The 22,455-nt window shown below is 41.2% G+C and overlaps 2 protein-coding genes across 5 annotated transcripts; one reads left to right on the top strand and one right to left on the bottom strand.

Annotated features, from left to right (window-relative positions):
* The first annotated feature begins 4,410 nt into the window (after nucleotides 1-4,410).
* On the top strand, nucleotides 4,411-7,755 carry MTERF2 (mitochondrial transcription termination factor 2). The gene is made up of 2 exons (XM_083462449.1): nucleotides 4,411-4,690; nucleotides 6,215-7,755. The coding sequence occupies exon 2, from the start codon at nucleotides 6,250-6,252 to the stop codon at nucleotides 7,414-7,416; it is 1,167 nt and encodes a 388-aa protein (XP_083318575.1). The 5' UTR covers nucleotides 4,411-4,690; nucleotides 6,215-6,249; the 3' UTR covers nucleotides 7,417-7,755.
* Nucleotides 7,756-9,582: 1,827 nt separating this feature from the next.
* TMEM263 (transmembrane protein 263) lies at nucleotides 9,583-22,001 on the bottom strand. Of its 4 annotated transcripts, none has more exons than XM_083462452.1 (5): nucleotides 21,781-22,001; nucleotides 18,930-18,978; nucleotides 16,669-16,763; nucleotides 13,256-13,325; nucleotides 9,583-10,882 (listed from the first exon to the last, which is right to left on the bottom strand). In XM_083462452.1, the coding sequence occupies exons 4-5, from the start codon at nucleotides 13,317-13,319 to the stop codon at nucleotides 10,596-10,598; spliced, it is 351 nt and encodes a 116-aa protein (XP_083318578.1). In that variant the 5' UTR covers nucleotides 13,320-13,325; nucleotides 16,669-16,763; nucleotides 18,930-18,978; nucleotides 21,781-22,001; the 3' UTR covers nucleotides 9,583-10,595. The 4 variants fall into 4 exon arrangements, with proteins under 4 accessions (XP_083318578.1, XP_083318576.1, XP_083318579.1 ...); XM_083462450.1 differs by having other exon boundaries at nucleotides 16,669-16,748; nucleotides 21,781-22,000; XM_083462453.1 differs by lacking the exon at nucleotides 21,781-22,001 and adding an exon at nucleotides 21,209-21,531.
* Between the last annotated feature and the right edge of the window lie 454 nt (nucleotides 22,002-22,455).

The following is a 22,455-nucleotide window of genomic DNA, read 5'->3' as shown; positions in this document are numbered from 1 at the left end:
CTAGGTTTAGTGTGTACACAGCCTATGGCACATCCAGATGATTGTGCAACAGAATAATATCTTTAACATTATGTGAAGAGAGTTTGCCTTAGGGACTTTGGTTTCATGATAATGAGGTATATATATGCCTGGTCTAACAGCATCTAAGAGGCTTGGGAGAGGGAGGGGGTTGCAGACAGCTTCTATTTAATACACTGTAAGGTGGTGTAGGTTTTATGGGGCCAAAATAATGTCGCTGGGAATCTAGTATTAACAGTGTGCTTGACCTGCTCAGCATATTCACTTGCAATTAAGTGGATTGCTACAAAGACACCACAAATCTCCAGTGCCTCCTCTTTCACAGGAAACTAATCCTGTTAAAAGAGTGACCTGTATTTTTAACAATTCAGGGCTTCTTCAACCCCAGATTCCTACACTTTCACTTTTATGCTAAGTTAGAAGCTGGGGCATATGAAGATTGTGTATCTTAAGAATGTAGGTACTGCTTTATTTATTGAAAAAAATTATTAGCTGATCTTCAGTTTTGTCTCTCAGGGTGAGGTACAGCATAAAATACAGTAAATACAATCAAATAACAAATTGCATCAGCAGTTTAAAAAATGTGCACGTTTTGCAGTTTTCCACATGTTCGGAGACTTAGCTCCTGGCGTCACGGACTGCAAAGCCTACCTTGATTTCAGCAAGGCATTTGACAAGGTGCCCCATGATATTCTTGTAAAGAAGCTGGTAAAATGCGGTCTTGACTATGCTACCACTCAGTGGATTTGTAACTGGCTGACTGACCGAACCCAAAGGGTGCTCATCAATGGTTCCTCTTCATCCTGGAAAAGAATGACTAGTGGGGTGCCACAGGGTTCTGTCTTGGGCCCGGTCTTATTCAACATCTTTATCAACGACTTGGATGATGGACTCAAGGGCATCCTGATCAAATTTGCAGATGACACCAAACTGGGAGGGGTGGCTAACACCCCAGAGGACAGTATCACACTTCAAAACGACCTTGACAGATTAGAGAACTGGGCAAAAACAAACAAGATGAATTTTAAGAGGGAGAAATGTAAAGTATTGCACTTGGGCAAAAAAAAATGAGAGGCACAAATACAAGATGGGTGACACCTGGCTTGAGAGCAGTACATGTGAAAAGGATCTAGGAGTCTTGGTTGACCACAAACTTGACATGAGCCAACAGTGTGACGCGGCAGCTAAAAAAGCCAATGCAATTCTGGGCTGCATCAATAGGAGTATAGCATCTAGATCAAGGGAAGTAATAGTGCCACTGTATTCTGCTCTGGTCAGACCTCACCTGGAGTACTGTGTCCAGTTCTGGGCACCACAGTTCAAGAAGGACACTGACAAACTGGAACGTGTCCAAAGGAGGGCAACCAAAATGGTCAAAGGCCTGAAAACGATGCCTTATGAGGAACGGCTAAGGGAGCTGGGCATGTTTAGCCTGGAGAAGAGGAGGTTAAGGGGTCATATGATAGCCATGTTCAAATATATAAAAGGATGTCACATAGAGGAGGGAGAAAGGTTGTTTTCTGCTGCTCCAGAGAAGCGGACACGGAGCAATGGATCCAAACTACAAGAAAGAAGATTCCACCTAAACATTAGGAAGAACTTCCTGACAGTAAGAGCTGTTTGACAGTGGAATTTGCTACCAAGGAGTGTGGTGGAGTCTCCTTGTTTGGAGGTCTTTAAGCAGAGGCTTGACAACCATATGTCAGGAGTGCTCTGATGGTGTTTCCTGCTTGGCAGGGGGTTGGACTTGATGGCCCTTGTGGTCTCTTCCAACTCTATGATTCTATGATTCTATGAAAGCCAATGGTTGCTCATTCTGCAGTTGACATGGATTAATAGTGACATGTGTGTCACTACAGTAGTATGAAGTTGCAGGCACAGCCTGACCACTGGAGTTAGATTTGTGCTAGATGTAATCTACCTCCATCCCCTTCAAAAGTACCATGCAGATACAGAAAAAGGAACCGAGGAATTCAAGATAGAGAGCATGGCCCACTGTCTTTAAGGGTAGACCTGGACTTGAAAGACATTCCTTTAATAGCCAAGGGAAGGGTTTTTCCATAAGCCCAACGCAGTGGAGGAATGTGAATGAAGCACTGTGTGTCTACCTCAAAATGTTTGAAGGTGCAAACAGTATGCAAGGCAAGATCAGGTATAACCACCCAGATACCATCACAAGCACAAATAGAAAAACACCCAATTCAATAAAGTCTGCTGACAGTCATTGAACAGACTCTAATAGGATAAATTCAACTCACAAAACTCACTGAAATCTAACAAAAGATCTTCAGCCAGCTGAAATGCAGCCCTTAGTAGGAACCCCATCAAAGAAAAGGGAAAAAATATATCTAACCTTTCCTTATTTCCCTGACTTCCTGTATGCTAATCTATTGGAAATAATAGGAAAATGTGAAAGTCTCATTCACTTGCTGAAGCAGAAGATGTGTATATTATCCTGGTGCCCAGCATAGGATATCATTACCCCTGCTCTGAAAAAGGATCCTGGAATTGCACCCTTCCCTCATTCCTCCTCCGCTTCACCAGTGCTCACTATTTCACTAGCTCTCACTGAGGAAGTACCTAGTAATTTTGGGCTATTAATAGGCAACTTTCCTCACAAATGAAGCTTACCACTGCCAAGAATAATTTTCTCATGTCGGAATCATGTATTTCGTTGAGGGGGTGCAATAATCACTATGGTAGTAATGAGTCAGGTGTGTGAAGGTAATGATTCTCAGTTTTGCATAGCAACCATTAAATAATTGAACAAGCAGCGTCTTGCAAAAGTGACCACAAAGTAAAAGCTTTACATATCATGTAATAGGCACCTTTTTGGCTTTGCAAATGGCCATCAATTTAAAGAGCTGAATTTCCCCCACTTTATATAAGGTTGTATGGATAAAGAACTCCTGAAGAAACATAGTTGTGCCACACTCAGTGCCAGATTTATGTATATAAGCTAAACAAGCTATAGTTTAGGGGCCCACTCTCTTGGGGGCCCCAAAACAATTTAAAGGGAAAAAAACCCTGGGTGTACATTTCCAAAATACTGTATAAAATAAAAAATAAAATAAAACCTACATAAAGTTAGAGTTTAATAATTATTTCACTATTAATATACTTCTTAATTGTATTTCACTATTAATATCCTTCTTCTTAATTGTATTTCAGTTCAACAATTACTTTGATAAAATACATATTTTGTTATGTGCAAATGGCTTTACATACCTATTAGGTCCATAAATTACCATATAGCATATATTCAACACATAAAAACAGTGACAAATTGTTGTTCCCAAAGGACAGCTGGACATATAAAAGGCCCCATCACCTTCAGTAGCTTAGGGCCTCATCAAACCTAAATCCGGCCCTGACCACACTAGTTCTCTTTGCACTAAGTACTGTACTAAGGCTTGGCAGAACATCGTGTACCATGAAGCAAGAAAGAAATCCAAAGCATCTAATGTCTTTGGAAGCTAGGAGTATAACAAACCCTGTAATTTGCTAATCATATGGTGCTTGTTATGACGTTAAGTGCAAGGTGGTGTTAGTGTTGCCTGAGTGTACTTTTAATGACATGTTTCCACACCTGAAAAGTTATGTTTCTTTTTAAGTTTTCCACGTGCTGCAGTTTCCTGCAAGTTGCTTTTATAATAATTAGAATCTATACCTGTAGTATTTTGACTACTGCGTTACTGATCTAGCCCAAAAAGGACCTCTCCTACTTCTTAAAAATTAGGCAATTACATTAACATTTACTTTTATGTTTAGTTTGCATACTAAACTTGCGTGCTTCGGGGCTTCAGGAAGGAATGTATTCTGTTTGTGCTGGTGTCAGTCAAGATTGACAATCAGATGAAGGGAGTTTCATCAATTAACCGGTCCAAGTGAAGCCATTGTCCACTTTGCACCATTTAAAATTTCAAAACTTGCTGCTGAATAAATGTCAGTCCATGCCAACGCTCACTTGAATAGGTCTCCCGGAAGAGTCCTGGGAACGGTAGCTTTTTGAGGGTGCTGGGCATTACGTACACTACAGTTCCCAGGACTCCTTGGGGGAAAGCCATGAGTGTTAAAAGTGGTAGAAATGTGCTTTAAAAATGTATGCTGTGAATAAGTATCTCAGTTTCTCCCACTCTTTTGCAAGTAAGTGTTTCTGTCCTTTGCGGTTATTATGGAAAAGTGGTGGTTGCAGGGAACAGTGTGTTCGTCTTGTGCTTATTTTTCCTTTAAAAAAAATCACAACATCAACAAATCCGTTTCAAATCACTCCTCTGGCTTGTCACCAACCCGAGTTGCAAAAGTGGAAATGGTTCGCTCCGCCAGCATTACACCCCTCCCTCTGCCTCGCACAATGAATGGTATGGCCAAGAAGCGTGCCCGGGTGGCTGTTACTGCCGCCTCTCCATTGGTGGAAATATGGACGCTCCTTTGCTGCGCTTCCGGATCTCCCCTCGCGCTTTAGGCCCGGAGGAGCTGCCGCATGCGCGGGGTCTGCACTGAGGATGGGGATCCCGGACGGGGCAGTGCAAGGTCAAGCGCCCAAGGGATCGCCGAGGCCTGGTCTGGAGGGAATGGCGGAGACAGCAGCAAAGCCCGGCCGCAGCAGCTTTACGGAAGGGAAACAGACGGTCACCCAGCAAGGGCGGTGTGTGGGTTGAGCTCCGACCTAGTAAGTATCTCTCGCTGGAAGGGACAGTCCGATGTTTGGCACACACCTGGCCACCAGTTCAGTGCCGGATTTACGTATCAGCTAAACAAGCTATAGCTTAGGGCTCCAATCTCTTGGGGGGTCCCCCAAAATGGAAAAACCCCAGAATGTACATTTCCAAAATATAAGACAAAAAAAAACAAATAAAATAAAACCTACATACAGCAACAGTGTTTAGTGTTGTGTAGGCTCCTGTGATGTAAGTAATGGGCCCCCAATCATTTAAAGTTAGGGCTTAATAATTATTTTACTATTAATATTCTTCTTAATTGCATTTCAGTTCAACAATTACTTTGATAAAATACATATTTTGTTATGTGTAAATGGCTTTGCATACCTATTAGGTCCATAAATTAGCATATAGCATATATTCAACACAAAAAACAGCAACAATTTGTTGTTGACAAAGGACAGCTGGACATATAAAGGGCCCCATTACCTTCAGTAGCTTAGGACCTCATCAAACCTAAATCCGGTCCTGCTTAGGCCAACCTTAAAATAATGAAATAAATAAGCGGACTTTACAACCCGATTTTAGCATTCCTCCCATAGCAGACACAACTGGAATGCGTCCTAAATATATTGATACATGCCACCCCAATTTCCAAGCAGGGTAACTTATTTGGTTGTCCTGATTGCGGTGCTGAAATGGCTAGCCATTAAAGATAAAGGAACTGGTTTGGCAAGCTTGCACAGATCCAGGATCTCAAGGGTTAGAGGGGCATCATCCAGACTGACCCCCCCCCCAAAAAAACTCCTATCAATATAAAAAAGAGGTGCGTCTTCAGCATATAACAAAAGTTGTACAATAGGGGAGCCTCTGTGGGGAGGGTTTTTCAGTAACATGTCTACCTCCATGGTACTTCAAGGGACTGAAGCTCTTTTAAAGTTTTGCCACAAGCATAGTGCGACCTGCTTCTGTGATGGTGAAAAAAGAGAGGCCTCGCAAAATAGGCGAGAGTAAGGTTGTGAAATGGGACCTTTAAAAAATAGATAGATTTAACTGTCATGGGTGTGTGAAGGTGACTGGTGCACTTACTTTAACAATACAGATGTAGCAGGTTGTTGTGCTTTCCCATCCATTCCTTAGTCCTCTTGATCAATTCCTCCGGCAGTTAAAGCGTGCGGTTTTATTTTAGGTCTCAGGAGGTGTAGCAACAGGCACCCAGCCTCTTGCATTGCAAGTTTCTGTTGACCTACTAACATAAATTCTGCTACAGATTAACAGTCGTTTATCATTTATATCTGACTGAGACTGAAGGTGCAAAGTACTTCACAGCATGCCCATTATTTAAATATGAATATTTGAATGCAGCTGCCACAGAGTGGAGCATAATTACAGCCTGGAAAGATTGTTGTTAAACAGGAGCAGAAATCCCCTAAGTGGGGAAAAGATTGTTTTCTTGTTCTCCCCCCCCCCCACCCAAAAAAAAAAGTTGAACAGGCACACCATTAATATGATCTCAAATGCTTTCATTCTTTCAGGCCTTCTCAGACGTAGTGCTAAATCACAAACTGAAATGACCCACGTTGCTCCAAATCTATTTATGCGATCTCAGCCTCGCCTGCTGTTGCCAGCTCTTTCAGCCTTATGGAATCAAAGACAAAACAGAAACTTTTTACTGCATTTTCGATATACATCTGATGTCGCTGCTGGAGAGAACAAGGCCACTGTACAAAGCCTCTATGAGTTATCTGTGGATATCAAGAAGATCCGTAGGCTAAAGCCATGGGTGCTCTCAAAAGAGGTGACGCATGTCAAGGAAACAGCTAAGATTTTGCAAGAAATGGGAGCGGACAAGAGTTCTGTGGCATATATTTTTGAACGTTGTCCTGAGGCAATTCTTTGTAGCCCTACAGATATCCACTATCAGAGAGAATTGTGGTTATCAGTCTGCCAAAATGAAAAACAACTAGTTGAATTAATAAAACGGTTCCCAGACTCCTTTTTTACAGTTAAAAACTATGAAAACCAGAAAGCCAACATTAGGTTCTTCAAAGATCTGGGACTGAAAAATGCGGTTATCAGCCGGCTCCTAACAAGCGCATCAAATATTTTTTATAATCCTGTTGCAAAGAACAAGCATATGATAGAAACCCTACAAAGTAACTATATAAGGCTAGGAGGTTCACAGGAGAATATGAAGAACTGGATGATGAAATTACTGAGTCAAAACCCATTTATTTTGTTAAATTCTTCAGCTGCTGTTGAAGAAAATTTGGGGTTTTTTCAGAAGAACAAATTCACTGACTTTGAAGTTTTGAGTCTGCTATCCAAGCTGAAGGGCTTTGTTTTTCAGCTTAACCCTAGTAGCATGCAGAACAGCCTGCTCTTCTCCAAGAACATCTTCAAATGCAGTGATCAAGAATTAAAAGAGCTAATAATTAAATGCCCTGCCCTTCTCTACTACTCAGTTCCAGTTCTGGAAGAAAGACTGGAGGGGCTATTGAAGGTGGGAATTTCTGTGGACCAAATTAAACAAACACCTGCGGTGTTAGAACTGTCAGCAGAAATAGTGCAATATAGGATTAAAAAATTAGATGCCATAGGATACAGTCTAAAAGGCAGAACTCTAGAATACCTGAATGGGACAAAAAAGGATTTTGAAGTTACTTACGGAAAGATACAAGAAAAAAAGGAGAGGCCAATATTTAATCCAGTTGCTCCTTTAAACATTGAAGATTAATTTCTGGAATGTATTTAAGACTGCCACATGGGAGTTTGGGATGAAAGAGGTTTGGGTGACTTTTTATACTTGGAGAACACTGAATGTGATTGATACTCAAAATGGACTTTTATTCACACCCTACTTCTTTCAGTTTAAATGATTTTTTTTAAACATGGAACTCAGTGAGTAATGGGATTGCAAGTTTCTCCACCAAATTGGACACCATCTTATCAGAAACTTAACTTGAATGATGCTGCTGTTAACAGTGTTGCTGAAACTAACCAAAAGAAAAATAAACCCACCAGGTCATTCTGTATCAGTTTGCAGTAAGTTGACAAATAAAAGCTTTCAAAACAATGCCTTAAGGAAATAGCCCTGTCGTGTCACAGTTGCATAATTTTAACATCCTATGATTAGGATTGCCACACTCCTTAAGAGTGCTGGGAGTCTTTTGGATTCTAAGCACTCCTCTTCCTATCCAACAACCAGCCTGGGTTTTCACTTTTTTGAAAGCTTTTATAATTGAGCACACAAAATAAGCAGGGGCACTAGTTGTTGTGGCAGGCACTCAGTAACAGAGAGAACTAAGTAAGCTTGGATCAGCGAGGATGCTTTTAAAATCAGCCATATCAATTTTGCACGTTACATTTCTTTTATCCCCAGTAGGACTAAGCATATGTAACCAGACAACACTGTGATCACAATATTTCATTTACAGTTTAAGACCCTCAGTGGAGGGTTGCTACCTTGAATGGCAATTAATTTCTACAGCATCATGTCTAAATATTTCTCTGTTCTATCGCTTTGTTTCAGTCTGGCTACTCATTCTAAAAATAATATCCACATACAAACCAATTAAAAGTCAAACATCTGGAAGACACTCAGAATGTTTTTTTTACAAAGATCCTTAACAAAAAGGAATTGGATGTTTCTGCTTTAATAAATGCTTTTAGGAATCTTTGTTAGAGTGTGGTTGAACAGCATGGAGCAGTAAACTGAAATTTTTCAATATCTGCAATCATGCTAGTCAAGGTATCCCAGATGAAGAGCTCCTTTTAAGCTCTCATATAGCCATGGCCTTCTTACAGTCTTTTGCTTAATTCAGCTCCCCAAAAAACACTTATTCAGAGAGTAGCGGTGATAAAATCCTTATGTTGGGATGGTTTGATGTATCACATTCTGGGTTTGAAGAATTCTGTTCTCTCACCCTTTACAAAAGTTTGATGTATAGAAATATTTTAAGTAAAATATTATGAAGCTGCCTTATCATTGTTCCAGCATTGTCTTCTCTGACTGGCAACAGCTCCCCCCATGGTCTTGAGTACAGATGTTTCCCAGCCTTGCTACATAATTTATTTTTTTAGCAAGAGAAATCAGGGTTAAACCTGCAGGCAGAGCATGTGTTCTACCACTTAAGCTACTGTCATTTCCCTTGGCAGCTGAAATAGATAGCAACAGCTGGATCATTTTGTTTAATGCACAAAATTCTAGACACTAGAATAAGTGATTTTTGACAAACAATGGCTTTTGGCTGTCAGCAAAACAAAACAAAAATGAAAAACATTAATCTACTGTTTAGAATTAGAATCAATGAAGCTCAGGTGCTTAGCTTTTTCTTGATTTTAACACATACATTTTAGGAAATGCAGCATACAGAATTTTCATGTGTACTTCAGCCATCTTTATACTACCAAAAACACTACAAAGTCAACAAGAACACGCTGAAGAGTTTCCAAATGAAATTTGCAAGGCATGAACCCCATTAACCCGCATTACAGTCCACTAATTTGAGGGCTACTTTGGAGTTAATGGATTATGAATTAGGAGCAAGAGAACAAATGATAAATCTACATGTTGCTCAGGAAACCTTGAAAATGTATGTGTTAAATTAATTTCTATACAAGTCACCTAGTTATTTTTAATCACTTGGATTTTATCATTGCCAGTCTTCAGTGCTATTTTGTCATCATCCCCCCCCCGCCCCATTTTCAGCAAAACTACCTACTGAGGTGCAAATTCTAGGAAGGTCTATGTTTTCGTAGTGAAAATGGTATTGTCTAACCCATCAACCACGGCTGCTGCACAGACTCTACTCATTTTCATCTGCAGCACTGAAACAAATGATGCATAGCAGCAGCTGCTGTTGAATTCATGGCAGTGTTCAAGAAGCGGGTTTTAGAATCATTTGTATTGTTGGACTAGAAGCCACAAAAAGTGTTTTTATTCTAAGCTAGAAGTTATCCAGTAATGTATGGACTGTAAACTTGGACATACACTTCAGTTTAAACAAACTAACAGCACAAAGGAGTTTTCATTTTGAGGTGGGGGTTTGGAAACCAGCAAGTTACACCTGAGATTTAGCAGTCTTCTCTTCAGTCAGTATGAACAGTGTTAAAAAAGTAAACCTTCTTTCACAGACTGCATTGAAATGAGGGAAATTACAAAATCCTTCCAGTCACTAAGAAAAAATAGATTGTTTTTCACCGTAAGGCATGAATGATTAGATTGGTATACCACACAACTACATATATATAGAGGCGCACACACACACATGCACACACAGAGTGAATGCAGTCACCATCCAGAGTTTATAGAGTGTATAAAAATAGGTTCAAAAAGCAAAGATATATGAAGACCCTTTAAGCAGTTCAATGATTCTTTATAAAAAAAAATACAGACGCCATAGGCTTGCAGCTAGAACATCAATATATTTATGGTACTGTAGAAGTTACCAACTGAGGACATGATCTAGCCAATATTTAAAGCACTTTGATGTTCAACTGATACTAAAGGGGAAGGTAAGCAAAGGCTTTAGCCCCTCCCATTGGGACCAACAGGACTTCAAAGTGCTTCACCTTTTGCTAGGTCATCCCCTCCATTATTATTTTCACATTTTTAGTTCAAGACTGCAAAAAAGATCTACAGTGAATATTCATATGTGAGCTACCCTTTCAGATCCATGTACTTGATTCTATGTTCATCAAGTGTAACATTTCACAGATGAGTGCTTGAAGAAATCTATCGTTTTAAATGAAATTCCAGACACTGGGGGTATCACACAGCTCTTGTCCCTTTCAGGTGAAAGTCATTCACACAGCTCTTTATAGGAGTCTTAAGACCTGTGGTTTTGTAGCAGTCCATTTCTGCAGATTCCACAACCACAGAAGCAACTTCCTTGGCCTCAGTTGCTCTTTCTTTTAGTCAGACTTATCCTTCTTCTTCCCTGTTAAAGGCACTTTGCTTGTGATAGCAGATCCTACAGCTGAAACACCTCCTGTCACAGCAGAAACACTTCCTTTTACCAATCCTACTCCCATGGAAGGCACGGCTGTTACTGCTGTTTTGGTCATTTCTAGGCTTTTCCCTCCTATCCATGCTACACCACCAATTGTGGCACCAACAGCTCCCTTTGTTATGCTGAAGAGGCCACCAGTCACACGAGAAAGCATGCCGGGCTGCTGCTGTGGATGATCTTTTAATGAATCTGAGAAGGAGAGAGATAGTAAAATGTTCAAATCATATTTTAATGTTTTTAAGACAAACAATTCCAGATCCTTCTACCATGACATATACCACATGGACTATAAGCATTCTATGGGATGGCTGTTGGAAGAAGCCATTGCAAGTTTTTTTTAAAAAGGATAACATTTTCAAAAAAGATATTAAAATATTTTGCGTAATTGTTAAACTTGCACCACTTTTTCCTTTATCAAGGTGTTGTCTCTTGACTTCAGTCTTGTAAATAAACTGGAGCAGTGCTTATTTTTTGGGGGGGGGGGATAACACAAATTTCCAGAGTCTCAGAACCTTTCAGGAGCACATGGAAGATTCTGTCTAACCCAAACCTACTTTTACAAATGGCCTCGTCCTTGATTTCCTCTCTAAGGAATCCTGCAACCTTTGGTTATGATTTGCTTGCATATTGTGTATGCTTTGGGAAGAACTAGAGTTTAACCATTTTCATAATTCTCTTTGGAAAAGAAAGGTTTTGTCCTGCCTTTCAAAATATAGTAAGGATGGAACATTCCCTCAGATAATCAGGAGCCAGGATGTTTCCTTATTTTTAATGCCTCAATGTCATTTCCAGGCTTCTTCCAGATGTGCATGCCAGTTCCCCACTGGGAAGTAGCTCATATACCCAACCCTTAAAACAGAGATGGCCAAACTTGGCCCTCCAGCTGTTTTGGGACTACAACTCCCATCATCCCTAGCTAACAGGACCAGTGGTCAGGGATGATGGGAATTGTAGTCCCAAAACAGCTGGAGGGCCACATTTGACCACGCCTGCCTTAAAGGATCTGCTCTGTGTTAATGGTTAATGTTGGATACACCTCCTAAGTGCCAAACTCTGCATGCCATGTTAGAAATGAATAGGCTAGAATCCTTTACACACTTACTTGGGAGTAAATTCCACTGAACTCAATGGGAATTGCTTCTGAATAGCTCTGAATTAACACCATTTTTTTCTTGTTTTACCAGACTTAAACAGGTTCAGAGCAGTAGAAAAATCAGGTGCTTCCAGACATAACATTTTGTAGATTACTGGCTCTCTAGAGCACCCACAAGTCTCACTTCTACTGTCAACTCCCATGCTGATGGCTGCTTGTCCATGTAGTACAGAGAACACAGCTACCATCATGCCAACACAATGACTGTAAGCTCTAAAATAATCACTAAGAAATGAGAGATACTTCTTTCCACACCCTTGTTATATGATGATGATGATGAAGATGATGATGGTGATGATAGGCATTACTCAACTGTTGCTACTGAGAGTGACTAAAGTCAAAAGTATGCTCAAGAACTGCACAGTCCAGTATTAACAACCACTTAAACCTGATTGTGTATCTAAGTACTGCAGAGGAGACAGGAGAAAACCTAAGAGTGGTTGACAGATCAGTTAGGTGATCACTCATTTCAGAAGCCTGTGAATTTCAGTTTTTATAAGATTAGTTCTCTATGTGAAAAGTGTCTAAGTTATCTGAATTTCTGAACCACATGCTATGAAGCACACAAGTCCATGAAATAAAATGGAATTGACCACTGTGAAACTCATGCCTATTGGATATGACAAACTATGCAAGAAACAAATTCCTAAATTTCATTTAAACCAATAAGCTGGTAATAGCAAGACATACGCAGCCTAAAATAGAAATTCAGGAACGTAAGTGAAACCAACAGGCCAAGGTATGCAAGAAATAAAAGAGGATTTATTGGCATATAAGCATGTACAGCTTCTGTGCTGTCCTATACACTAACAGCATCTCATTCTCTGAATGTGGATCCTTATGCAGCCAAAACAACACCATCCATACATAGGGAGGAATCAGCAGTGTTTTGGGAAACAAAGGTTTGCAGAATTTACCAAAAAGAATATGCCAGGGAAGGTAAGATGCTAAGAATTGGACCTGGTTGTTAAAAACCTAATGCCTCCTCAGCTGTGAAGCACACTGTGTGAGCATGGGCAAACACAATTTTAAACTAATCAAAAAATATTTTTTTGTGATTTTCTTTGCAGAGTCAGCTATAGTCTTGAATCTGAAATAAGTTCATGAGAGGGAAACTTATTCACAATTTAGTAAATAACTGATTAATAATGAATAGATGGACTACATTTCAGCCCCCACATTGCATTGCTCGGCTCCTCAGCACTAAGAGCAATCATTTTCTGAAGTAGGCTTGATGAAATCCTTCAGCACTGTAACATACAAATATTTCTTCTTTTTTACAAGTTTACTGATAAGTAAGTCTCACTGGATTCAATGGCACTTACACCCAGGAAACACAGGGACAAACAGGGTAGTAGCCGAAACCTTGAAGCTGACAGAACCATGGTAAACTTGTTATTGAAATTTACCTTCTGGTGGCTCCTCATTAAGATATGCAGGAACATCTTGTTCATTTCTGTCTGTTTGGTTCATTATTGCCTGTGGGAGAAAAACAACCACCGAGTTCTCATTTACAATATAGGCACAAGTCAATCTTTCACTCACCTCCCTTTAAAATAGGAAAGAACATGTACAGCCTAATCCTAATACTTGCTACAACAGCCAGTTGGGTTGTACCAACTGCCATGCCAATCCAATATAATGACATTATATGAGTGCTACAATCTGATATTCAAGAGCCAGCAATGGCAGTTTTCACATTGTTAAGCACAAACCTGCCAATCCAGCCTGCATTGGTTTAAAAAACAAACAAAAACAAAACTGAATGGAATAAAGAATACATGATATACTGAATCAGTATAAAAAAGCTACCACGAGCAGCCATTCGAAGAGCACAAAACTGCAAGAATAGCTCCATACTTGAGGAACAGGCAACTTTATCTCACTTTCTAACAACAGTACTTTACTGCCAAGAATTATACTGCACAAATTATACTTCACAAATTGAAGAGTCAGCCTTCCTTACTACAGATTAGGCAATACAGTGGTACCTCAGGTTACAGATGCTTCAGGTTACGGACCCCACTAACCCAGAAATAGTACCTCGGGTTAAGAACTTTGCTTCAGGATGAGAACAGAAATCGTACGGCGGCGGCACAGCAGCAGCGGGAGGCCCCATTAGGTAAAGTGGTACCTCAGGTTAAGAACAGTTTCAGGTTCAGAATGGACCTCCAGAACGAATTAATATCTTAACCCGAGGTACCACTGTATTCATTCAGACAAGTCTATCTCAAACCCAGATATTGGCACCCTATTCAAGATCTCCTGTTCAGCAAGCTGATTTTTTTAGTTCATGGAGAAAGGTTCTACCATACATGAAACATCTCCCATCAGTTGCTTCAGGCATCTTGTAATGATAAAACTTTTTTGCTTAGTCTTTCCCTGACCAATAATATTGGGCCCTTACTAGAGTTTTGCATTTATGATACTATTTTACTGGGGGCTCTTGTGTATTTTTGTTCACTTGGAGATTTAAAATTTTAAATGGTCTAGAAATGCTTTTAAATAAATAAATAAATAAATAAATAAATAAATAAATAAATAAATAAATAAATAAATAAATGTTTCCCTACGACTTCACAAAAATGATGTAAGAATTATGCTGAGAACAGGTCTCTCTTCAGCAAGAAAATCCAGTGGGTAGCCACATTGGCAGGGATCCTCAAATATGGTTATCGGGGCAACAATAAATTTGATTTGAACAGTCAAGAATTGAAAACGTCTGGTAAACTCCAATGGCAAGCTTTCAAAACAAAACAAAAAACACCCCAAAACAAAACACATTGGCAGCCACTGGAGGCAAAGTGCATGTTTTTCAAATAGGTAATAGGATGCCCTGTGCTTGAACATATCTTCAGGGTCATGGGTTTGAGGGAAAGGGTTTCCTATACACACAGCTCCTGCTACTCTTCCCCTGTAAAGTCCACTCAGAAGGCAGTGGGTGCAAAAGGGACACAGAAGGCAGTCTTGCTGGCAACCAAATACAATGAATGTTACCAAGCCCAGCAAAAGTTATGGACTCCTGGACGCTAGCAGAACCTCACAGTTCTTAATTCCAACCATTTATATAGTTTTTCAATAAATAGTGAAGAGTTGAGGTTGCATGGATATTGAACAATTAGAAAATGCAAAAACGAAAGAAGTTTATTTAGTGGCATGCCATTGTAGTAGATTACATTGCAGCCCTTTAAAAAATGCTGAACTAATGAATGAACTGACTTTTGGACTTTGATGGGCTATTAATATTAAAATCACCAGGACAAGCTCATCCGCAAGTGCAAATATTTATCAACTGCTGATGAAATGAGATCCTGTGAATATATAACATTCCTGCTCAGATGTCTGCGCCAGATGCAGAATTGTTACTGGACCAAGTTCAAGGTGTTAACAGCTTAGTAGCAGTTTACTCAAAGGATGACCTTACCCCATACATGCCCATTCAACCACTCTGATCTGTGGAATAATATACATTCTGCACTTGTAAGGAGAAAATATTTTGGCATGGCAACTCCCACACTCTGAAATTTCCTTCCCACTGACATCAGGCAGGTGCTGTATTCCTTTCAGAACCTGCTAAAAACCTTTTTGTTAGGTGAGCCTACCCAGACATGTATTTTAATCTGTAATTTTAACTTATAATGTATATTTTTAAATGAGGGTTTTAGTCATATTTTGATTTTTTAACTTTGATTTTTATTGACAATTTTAACAAATAAATATTATTAGAGGTTTTATTTACAATTACCGGTAAGTGGTATATAAATTTTGTTGACTTTAATTAATTAAAAGGGACACATTTTAAGTTATCTAGTTTTTAAATGGCTGCTTGTTATTTTAATGTGAAACATACAGTTAAATGTGTGTGAGAGAGATCAGAACTATACCATGATGCTAAATATATCTGCTAAGACAAGTTCTGCGGAAGTCAGTAGGTCTTAATTCCAATTAAGTAAGTTTAAAATAAAGGTGTCAGACGCCTCCCCCTCATACCATACAAGGTTACCAGTCGGAAGCATTTAAAAGGAAGGCAGCCAAGTAATACCATCTAACAGAGTTAGTTCAATAATGCCATGCAGGACATGTTGCCTTATTAATTTCCCAGTCCTTAATTAGGGTCAATGAGATCAGATACAGTTTTGCCAAGAGATGTGGTATTAACACTACTGTATTGGCCACATTCCAGCCACATATCTCTTACAGTTTTAATTGGCTATAGCATTAATCTCCATTTCCTGTCTTTAGAATACAGTACAGTGGTACCTCGGGTTAAGTACTTAATTCGTTCTGGAGGTCCGTTCTTAACCTGAAACTTCTTAACCTGAAGCACCACTTTAGCTAATGGGGCCTCCCGCTGCCGCCGCACCGCTAAAGCACGATTTCTGTTCTCATCCTGAAGCAAAGTTCTTAACCCGAGGTACTATTTCTGGGTTAGCGGAGTTTGTAACCTGAAGCGTATGTAACCCGAGGTACCACTGTAGTACTAAAAAGCTTCTTTGAAAGTTGCTATTTTGGAAGTAGCACACATTTTAGAAGTGTACATATTCAGCGCTGAATAACAGGGTTTATTATTCTCATCGTATCTGTAATTCACTTCCCAAAGTCAATGACGAATTTTTATCATTTAAGCAGAACTGAACATTCCGTTTTAGGCTTTTAGAAGAAATGCAGGACAAAAATAATTAAATTACCAAAATTAAGCAGCTAACACGTAGATAAGTGTCAAGTACACTACGTTTGTTTAAGAAGCATTATGCAGCACTAGAATTAAACAAGTAGTATTAAATATAAATATTTTACACCACATATAATGTACTGTACATACCTATTTAACGCCTTGCTGTGTAGCTTCAAGATGACCAGCACAAGTTCTCTCCTCGTTTCCCCTTATTATTAAACAGCAGTCTACAATTATAAACACTGGTCAAATCAACAGATACAAAAACAGCACGTATCCAGTGAGATTAATAATATAAGAAATTTCCAGAAGTAAAAGAAAGGTTGGTGTGTCCTTATAAAAAAATATGTCAAAAACATTCTGGAGTGCTTTTTCAAGTGAAGCAACACTTCACTGGCTATTCTTTAAATCATATACGTTTAACAAACAAGTATCCACATCTTTGAGAACCACCCAAAGGAGGAAGACAAGCATTTTAATGGATGATACACATAAATATGTGTGCCCTTGCTGTTATTGTGCAACTTCAGATTTCAACTGAAATGACAGACGCTAAATTGTAAAAACACATACACACACAAATTTTGTAGATTCATACTTATTCTGGGGGGTGCCAAATGAACCATATACTAAAAGAGTCAAGGCTCCTGCAATCATCCAAGTTTCTATCAGTGTATAGGCACAAGGTGGAAGGTTGCACCAAAAGCTTAAAATATAAACATTTTGGAGCTGCTGCACATGTGTCCTTCATGGCCCTTCCTGTGGAAAGCTGCATGTTGCCTGTCTACACATCACCATATGCAACAAATGTGCATAAGCCCATTTTTTCAGGGAACTCTGCCATCTACTGGGACTTTCACCGTAAGTAGATGTGTGTCCATCCATCATGTGTGATAGTATAAAAGCAGATTTAATGGCATTTCTGACATGAAGTGGTATCCCATACAAAATCTGTCTCTCAGTTATTTTACTGAAAACAATTTCCCCAATATTGATATAGTAAAAATGTGTAAATAGGTCCTCCGTTTGTATAGTGTATAGGCTAAGAGCCCAAGCTGTGAGCCAGAGAGTTCCTGGTTCAAATCTTGCCTCTGCCATGACAAAAGATCTGGGGTGGGGAATCTGCAGCCGTCCAGATGTTAGAATTCACTCTCCTGTGAGCTCTGCCAGTGTAGCCAATGATGGGAATTGGGAGTTGTAGTCCAGCAACATCTGGAGAGCATCATCCCTACACCAGATGCAACCTGAGGCAAGCCATCCTCAGTTCCTTTCCTCATCCACAGTATATGGTTTATACAACAACCATTGTTTTATGAGTGATTTTTCAGTATCTTAAATGTTTGCAGTGGGGTACTTTTCTTCCTATTTACAGGTAAGGTGAACACAACAATATGCATAACAAACTATTTTGACCGGGTTAATTAGTAGAGTATTCTGAAATAAATTAAGAAATCAGGATTGATGTATTGTCACTACACTGCAAACTGCCTCCCTGCAAATATTCAGCTGAATACAAGACCACATTCTACACGAAATGCATAACATTAATTCTATGTCAATGTTTGGAATGGACTTGCACCTTTATGAACATTCCCTGCCTTTGCCTTCCTCCCTGGACTTCCTACATAGCTTTACTCTTCTGCCCTTGCATTTTCCTATACTGATGGGATATTATCCAACAGCTGAGAGAAGTGCACATTTGCAACCTTGCAGCAGGCCATGTTTTGGGGGCTGGTGGTGGCAAATGCAGAAGCGAGGTCAGAATCGCCCGTCTCCAATGCTTTCCTGCAAAGTTAGGTGGCATCTGTCATTGGCAAATACAGTGATACCTTGGGATGCGAATGGGATCCGTTCCGGAGCCCTGTTTGCATCCAGAAGCAAAGGTAACTAGCGATGGCACGTCTGCGCATGCACGTGTCACTTTTTGCCGCTTCTGCGCATGCATGTGATGTCATTTTGAGCGTCTGCACATGCGGCGAAACCCGGAAGTAACCCGCTCCGTTACTTCCGGGTTGCCGCAGAGCGCAACTCGAACGCGCTCAACATGAAGCATATTCAACCCGAGGTATGACTGTACTCTCTTGATCCCCTCTGCCCCCATTTAGGTTTCTCAGTGTCTATTTACGGTACACCTACAATTACTTAAAACTAAATAGAAACAGCAAGATAAGACTGGATAGAATTATGAATATTATTTGGACAGATTTGTGGATATTAACGCAGCAGCAAGAAGATGATCGGAATTCCCCCTCGGAACTTGAAATATGGGTCCCCTCAACAAAAATTTAAAATTCGGCTTTGTAATTCCGAATTTATGTGATGTGATTTGATTTGTCGGTTAATAAAAATTATTTTTTTAAAAAAAATAAATTACTTAAAACTAAATATATATAAAAACCAAGACTTACCAACTGTTTCTGTATTCAAAAGTCCTACTGTGGTTTCCTATATGAAAACCTAGGAAAGTAACATGCTTATTAACATTTATATACTGTACAATAGACTTCTCAGAATGTCAATTAAATCTCAGCTGCAGCACACAATGGCCTGAAGAAATGCAAGTTATTTATGTGGTTTTTAAAGAACTATAATTAATGCAAAGCTTTGAACTGCTAAGAAAGGCGAATCAGGATGCCCCAGAGCAAGTTTTCCATTTAGCCATAATTTAAAATGTACTGCTTTAATAAACAAGTTCCTACACTCTATCTCTGTGGGCATCTATCAAGCTGCTTAACTATGGGGAAGCACAGGGAGTTCAGTTAGTAGTACTCAGCCTCCCCACATGCCAGGAAAATCAAGAGAAAAGGGAGGTTGTAGAACCATTGAAGTGTATGATGTACTTTGGTGTCCCAGAAAAGAAGGAATGGAAGAAAAGCAAATGGGGGGGGGGGGGGGAGAGAGAGAATTGTGGTTTTCCCATCACTTCCCTTGTCACAAAAAGTCGAATAAGTGGGATTGTTAGGCAAGAAAGTCAAATCAACTATAATTGTGCAACCTGAATGTGCAGTTATGTGACTGAATCACACCTGAAAATAGCAACCGTCTAGAAGAATGTGGTTTAGCAATTATTGCTAACTGGGGAATCTGCTGGCCAAATCACCACCACCTCAATTCTCCATTGAATTCTACCCAAAGAAATTACATGTATTATTAAAAATTTCCATAGTTCTACTCACTTTCCCCCAAAGAAACGCTTTGGCTAATAGTTACTCAGACTTTATAATAAAGCACTGTGTGGGGTGTTGAGCAACAGAATGTACTTCCAGCCGCTCTCTATCCCACAGCCTTCTGGAGAATAAAGCTTGCCTATTCTGGGTTTAGAATAGCAAAAGCTGAAGTAAGCATCTCCTAGTGGTGCAGACATATAATTGCTAGCACACTTGCAAACTAAGCAGGGTCCAGTATGGTTTCAAATTGGATGAGGGATTGTGTGTTGAGATTCTTGCATTGCAGGGGTTGGGTTAGCTGACCCTCAGAGTGCAATCCGACTCTAGAATTCTATGATTCTAAGGGCATTATCCAGATGGTGAGATAATCATAGAGTAAGATGTGGCTATCTAGTCCAAATACCTGCTTCATGCAGGAAATCCACCATCAGAGAATCCTCAGCAAATGGCTGTCTAGAGGGCTTGAATAGTTCCAAAGAAAGGGAGTCCATCATGTTTCTGAGTGATTTGTTTCATTGTGAAACCACTCTTAACATCATTAAGTTTCCTCTAATTTTCCACCAAAATCTACCTTCCAGTATTTAAGCCAATTAGAGCTTGTGCTGTGCTGTCCCTGAAGGCAGGTAAAATCTTTGTTTTCCAGTCTATGGGACAGCCCTTCAGATATTTGAAGATCATGTCCCCTATCAATCTTCTCTAGGTCTGGGAGTCACACAAATGGAGCCTTGCATGAATGGTTAGGCAGTTTAATAAGCCTGGCCAGGCATCTAGCACTAAAGGTTTATGGAGCAGAAACTTTCAGGAATAGCATTAGGTACATCAAGTCAAAGGAGTCTTGGGAGAGAAAGAAGCAGAAAAACAAGCTGAGAACAGGCCTGTAAATGGCAGATTGGGAGCATTACTACTTTCTGCTGCAGGAAGCTTTAAATGGGAACCCTGAAGACACAAGGAAAAAATCACGGATCTATATCAGCAGTGACGTGGCAGGAGAGAGAGAGAGATGTAACCTGGAACCATGCAGCTGTTGACGTGCTGCTGCCTGGATTCTTTTGCCCGCCCTCTAAAGGGCTCTTCCACGTTGAACACGGTGCTCCTTTCTAATAGAGAAGGTGCTCAAAGTCTCCTGCCAGAACAGCAGGAAACCCCCGCCTTCTCCCCCCCTGCCACAACCACCACCACACCACCACCCCCTCCTCCATTTACAGATTCTCATGCCATCTGCACTCAGAAGCAAATTCTACTGTGAATTAATGTCTTTCCTCAAATCCCCCGCCACCCCTCCCCCGCGCTCCATTCAAGCTGTAAACAGAACTGCACAAACAGGCTCTCTAGGGAAGGCTGGTGGACATCATATATGGCAAATGTCTACATGCAAAGACAAGACTGGGAGCTTCTGATACTTTGCACAGATTCCCCTCTCACACAAAACGCATCCCAAGTTCTCCTGCTCCACGACGACCTACATCTGGCCATTTTAGGAGGTCAGCTTTTAAGGCTGCTGCTATTCCGTGCACGCTTACCTGGGGAGTCAGCTCCACTGAACACAGCGGGACTTAATTCGGAGAAAACACGGTTTTGGAGGGTGGGGGGGGCTGCCCTGTAAACCGTTTTCCAGAGCAGGAAAGAACAACCGTTCCAAGGCAAAAACTCAACTGCATTTGTTTATTTTGGAACGAAACGGACATTCTTTTATTTTCCAGACTGCCCCCGCGCGCCCCCCCCCCCGTTTTCCTCGCGTACCCCGAAAAGCTGCAGTTTGGGGAGCGGAGGAAAAGAGGCGGCGTCTGTGGGCGTCCCTGTTCAAAACTGGTTCCCTCTGGCCATTTGTCTACACCCTGCCATTCAGTTACGAGCTCCCCTTCCTAAGCCACCCTTGGGGGGGTGTCATTCAGTGCCCCCCATTTCCCTCCTGCCTTGTCCCCCCCTTCTCCAGAGCCCACGGGTGGAGGGCGACAGGAGACCCCTTAAGGGTAGGGCGAGGTGGAGGGGGGTCGCGCCCCTCTTTTCTCCCATGGGGGGGGGAGAGATGCTTTTGCCCAGCCCTCCTCGCCTCTCTCTTTCCGTGGCTGACTAGGCCGCGTCTCGGGCTCACCTCCGTCCTGCCCGCTCGCGGCTCCGCCTGGCCAAGGGATCTTCCGCTCGCCCCTCTCCTCTCCGGCGGCGGCGGCAGCAGCAGCAGCGTCTTCCCCCACCGCGGAGCGAACTCGGGCTCCCCTCGCGTTGCTGTGGAAGCTGCTCCTTCGGCGCCTGCCGACGTGGCGACCTACGCACCTCGCCCTGTCTCCGCCCGGAGAACCCGCCCCGGGCCGGCCCCCAGCGCCCCCCGCCGCTCGGAGGGGCGCGCAGGCGCTTCAGCCTAGGCCCAGGCCCGTCTACACGGGCGCTTCGCTCCTCCACCGGCGCCTTCTCGGCGATTTATGTTCTCTCTCTCTCTCTCTCTCTCTCTCTCTCTCTCTCTCACACACACACACACACACCTTTCCCCCATCTCCCAATTTTGCCGTCACTAAGGACGGGTTTATGTGTCCAAAAGTCAGCATTTGCCTGGCTAATTATTACAGTTGCCAACATTTCTTTCCTCAAGATAGCGACCCTGTGCCTTTCAGGCAGAAATGCAAGAGAGGCAAAGCCTTTTCTGCCAGGAGGGGCTACCACAGGGAAAGCAACACCTGTCACTGAAAAAAGCAAAACAAGAGAAAGAGGTGGCATTGCTCACATGCATGGGGTTCTTGCCAGCAGTTGTCAGCTGGGTTTGGAAATAAGGAGA

This window comes from Podarcis liolepis (assembly GCF_965112155.1).
Source record: "Podarcis liolepis genome assembly, chromosome: 10".
In the NCBI taxonomy this organism is placed as follows: Eukaryota; Metazoa; Chordata; class Lepidosauria; order Squamata; family Lacertidae; genus Podarcis; species Podarcis liolepis.
This window is presented reverse-complemented; position numbering and strand designations above follow the sequence as displayed.

Coding starts and splice junctions, on each gene's coding strand:
- MTERF2 (XM_083462449.1), top strand. CDS start 6,250: ATGACCCACGTTGCTCCAAATCTATTTATGCGATCTCAGCCTCGCCTG.
- TMEM263 (XM_083462452.1), bottom strand. CDS start 13,319: ATGAACCAAACAGACAGAAATGAACAAGATGTTCCTGCATATCTTAAT. Junction 10,883..13,255: donor TAATGAGGAGCCACCAGAAG/GTAAATTTCAAT, acceptor TCTCCTTCTCAG/ATTCATTAAAAGATCATCCA.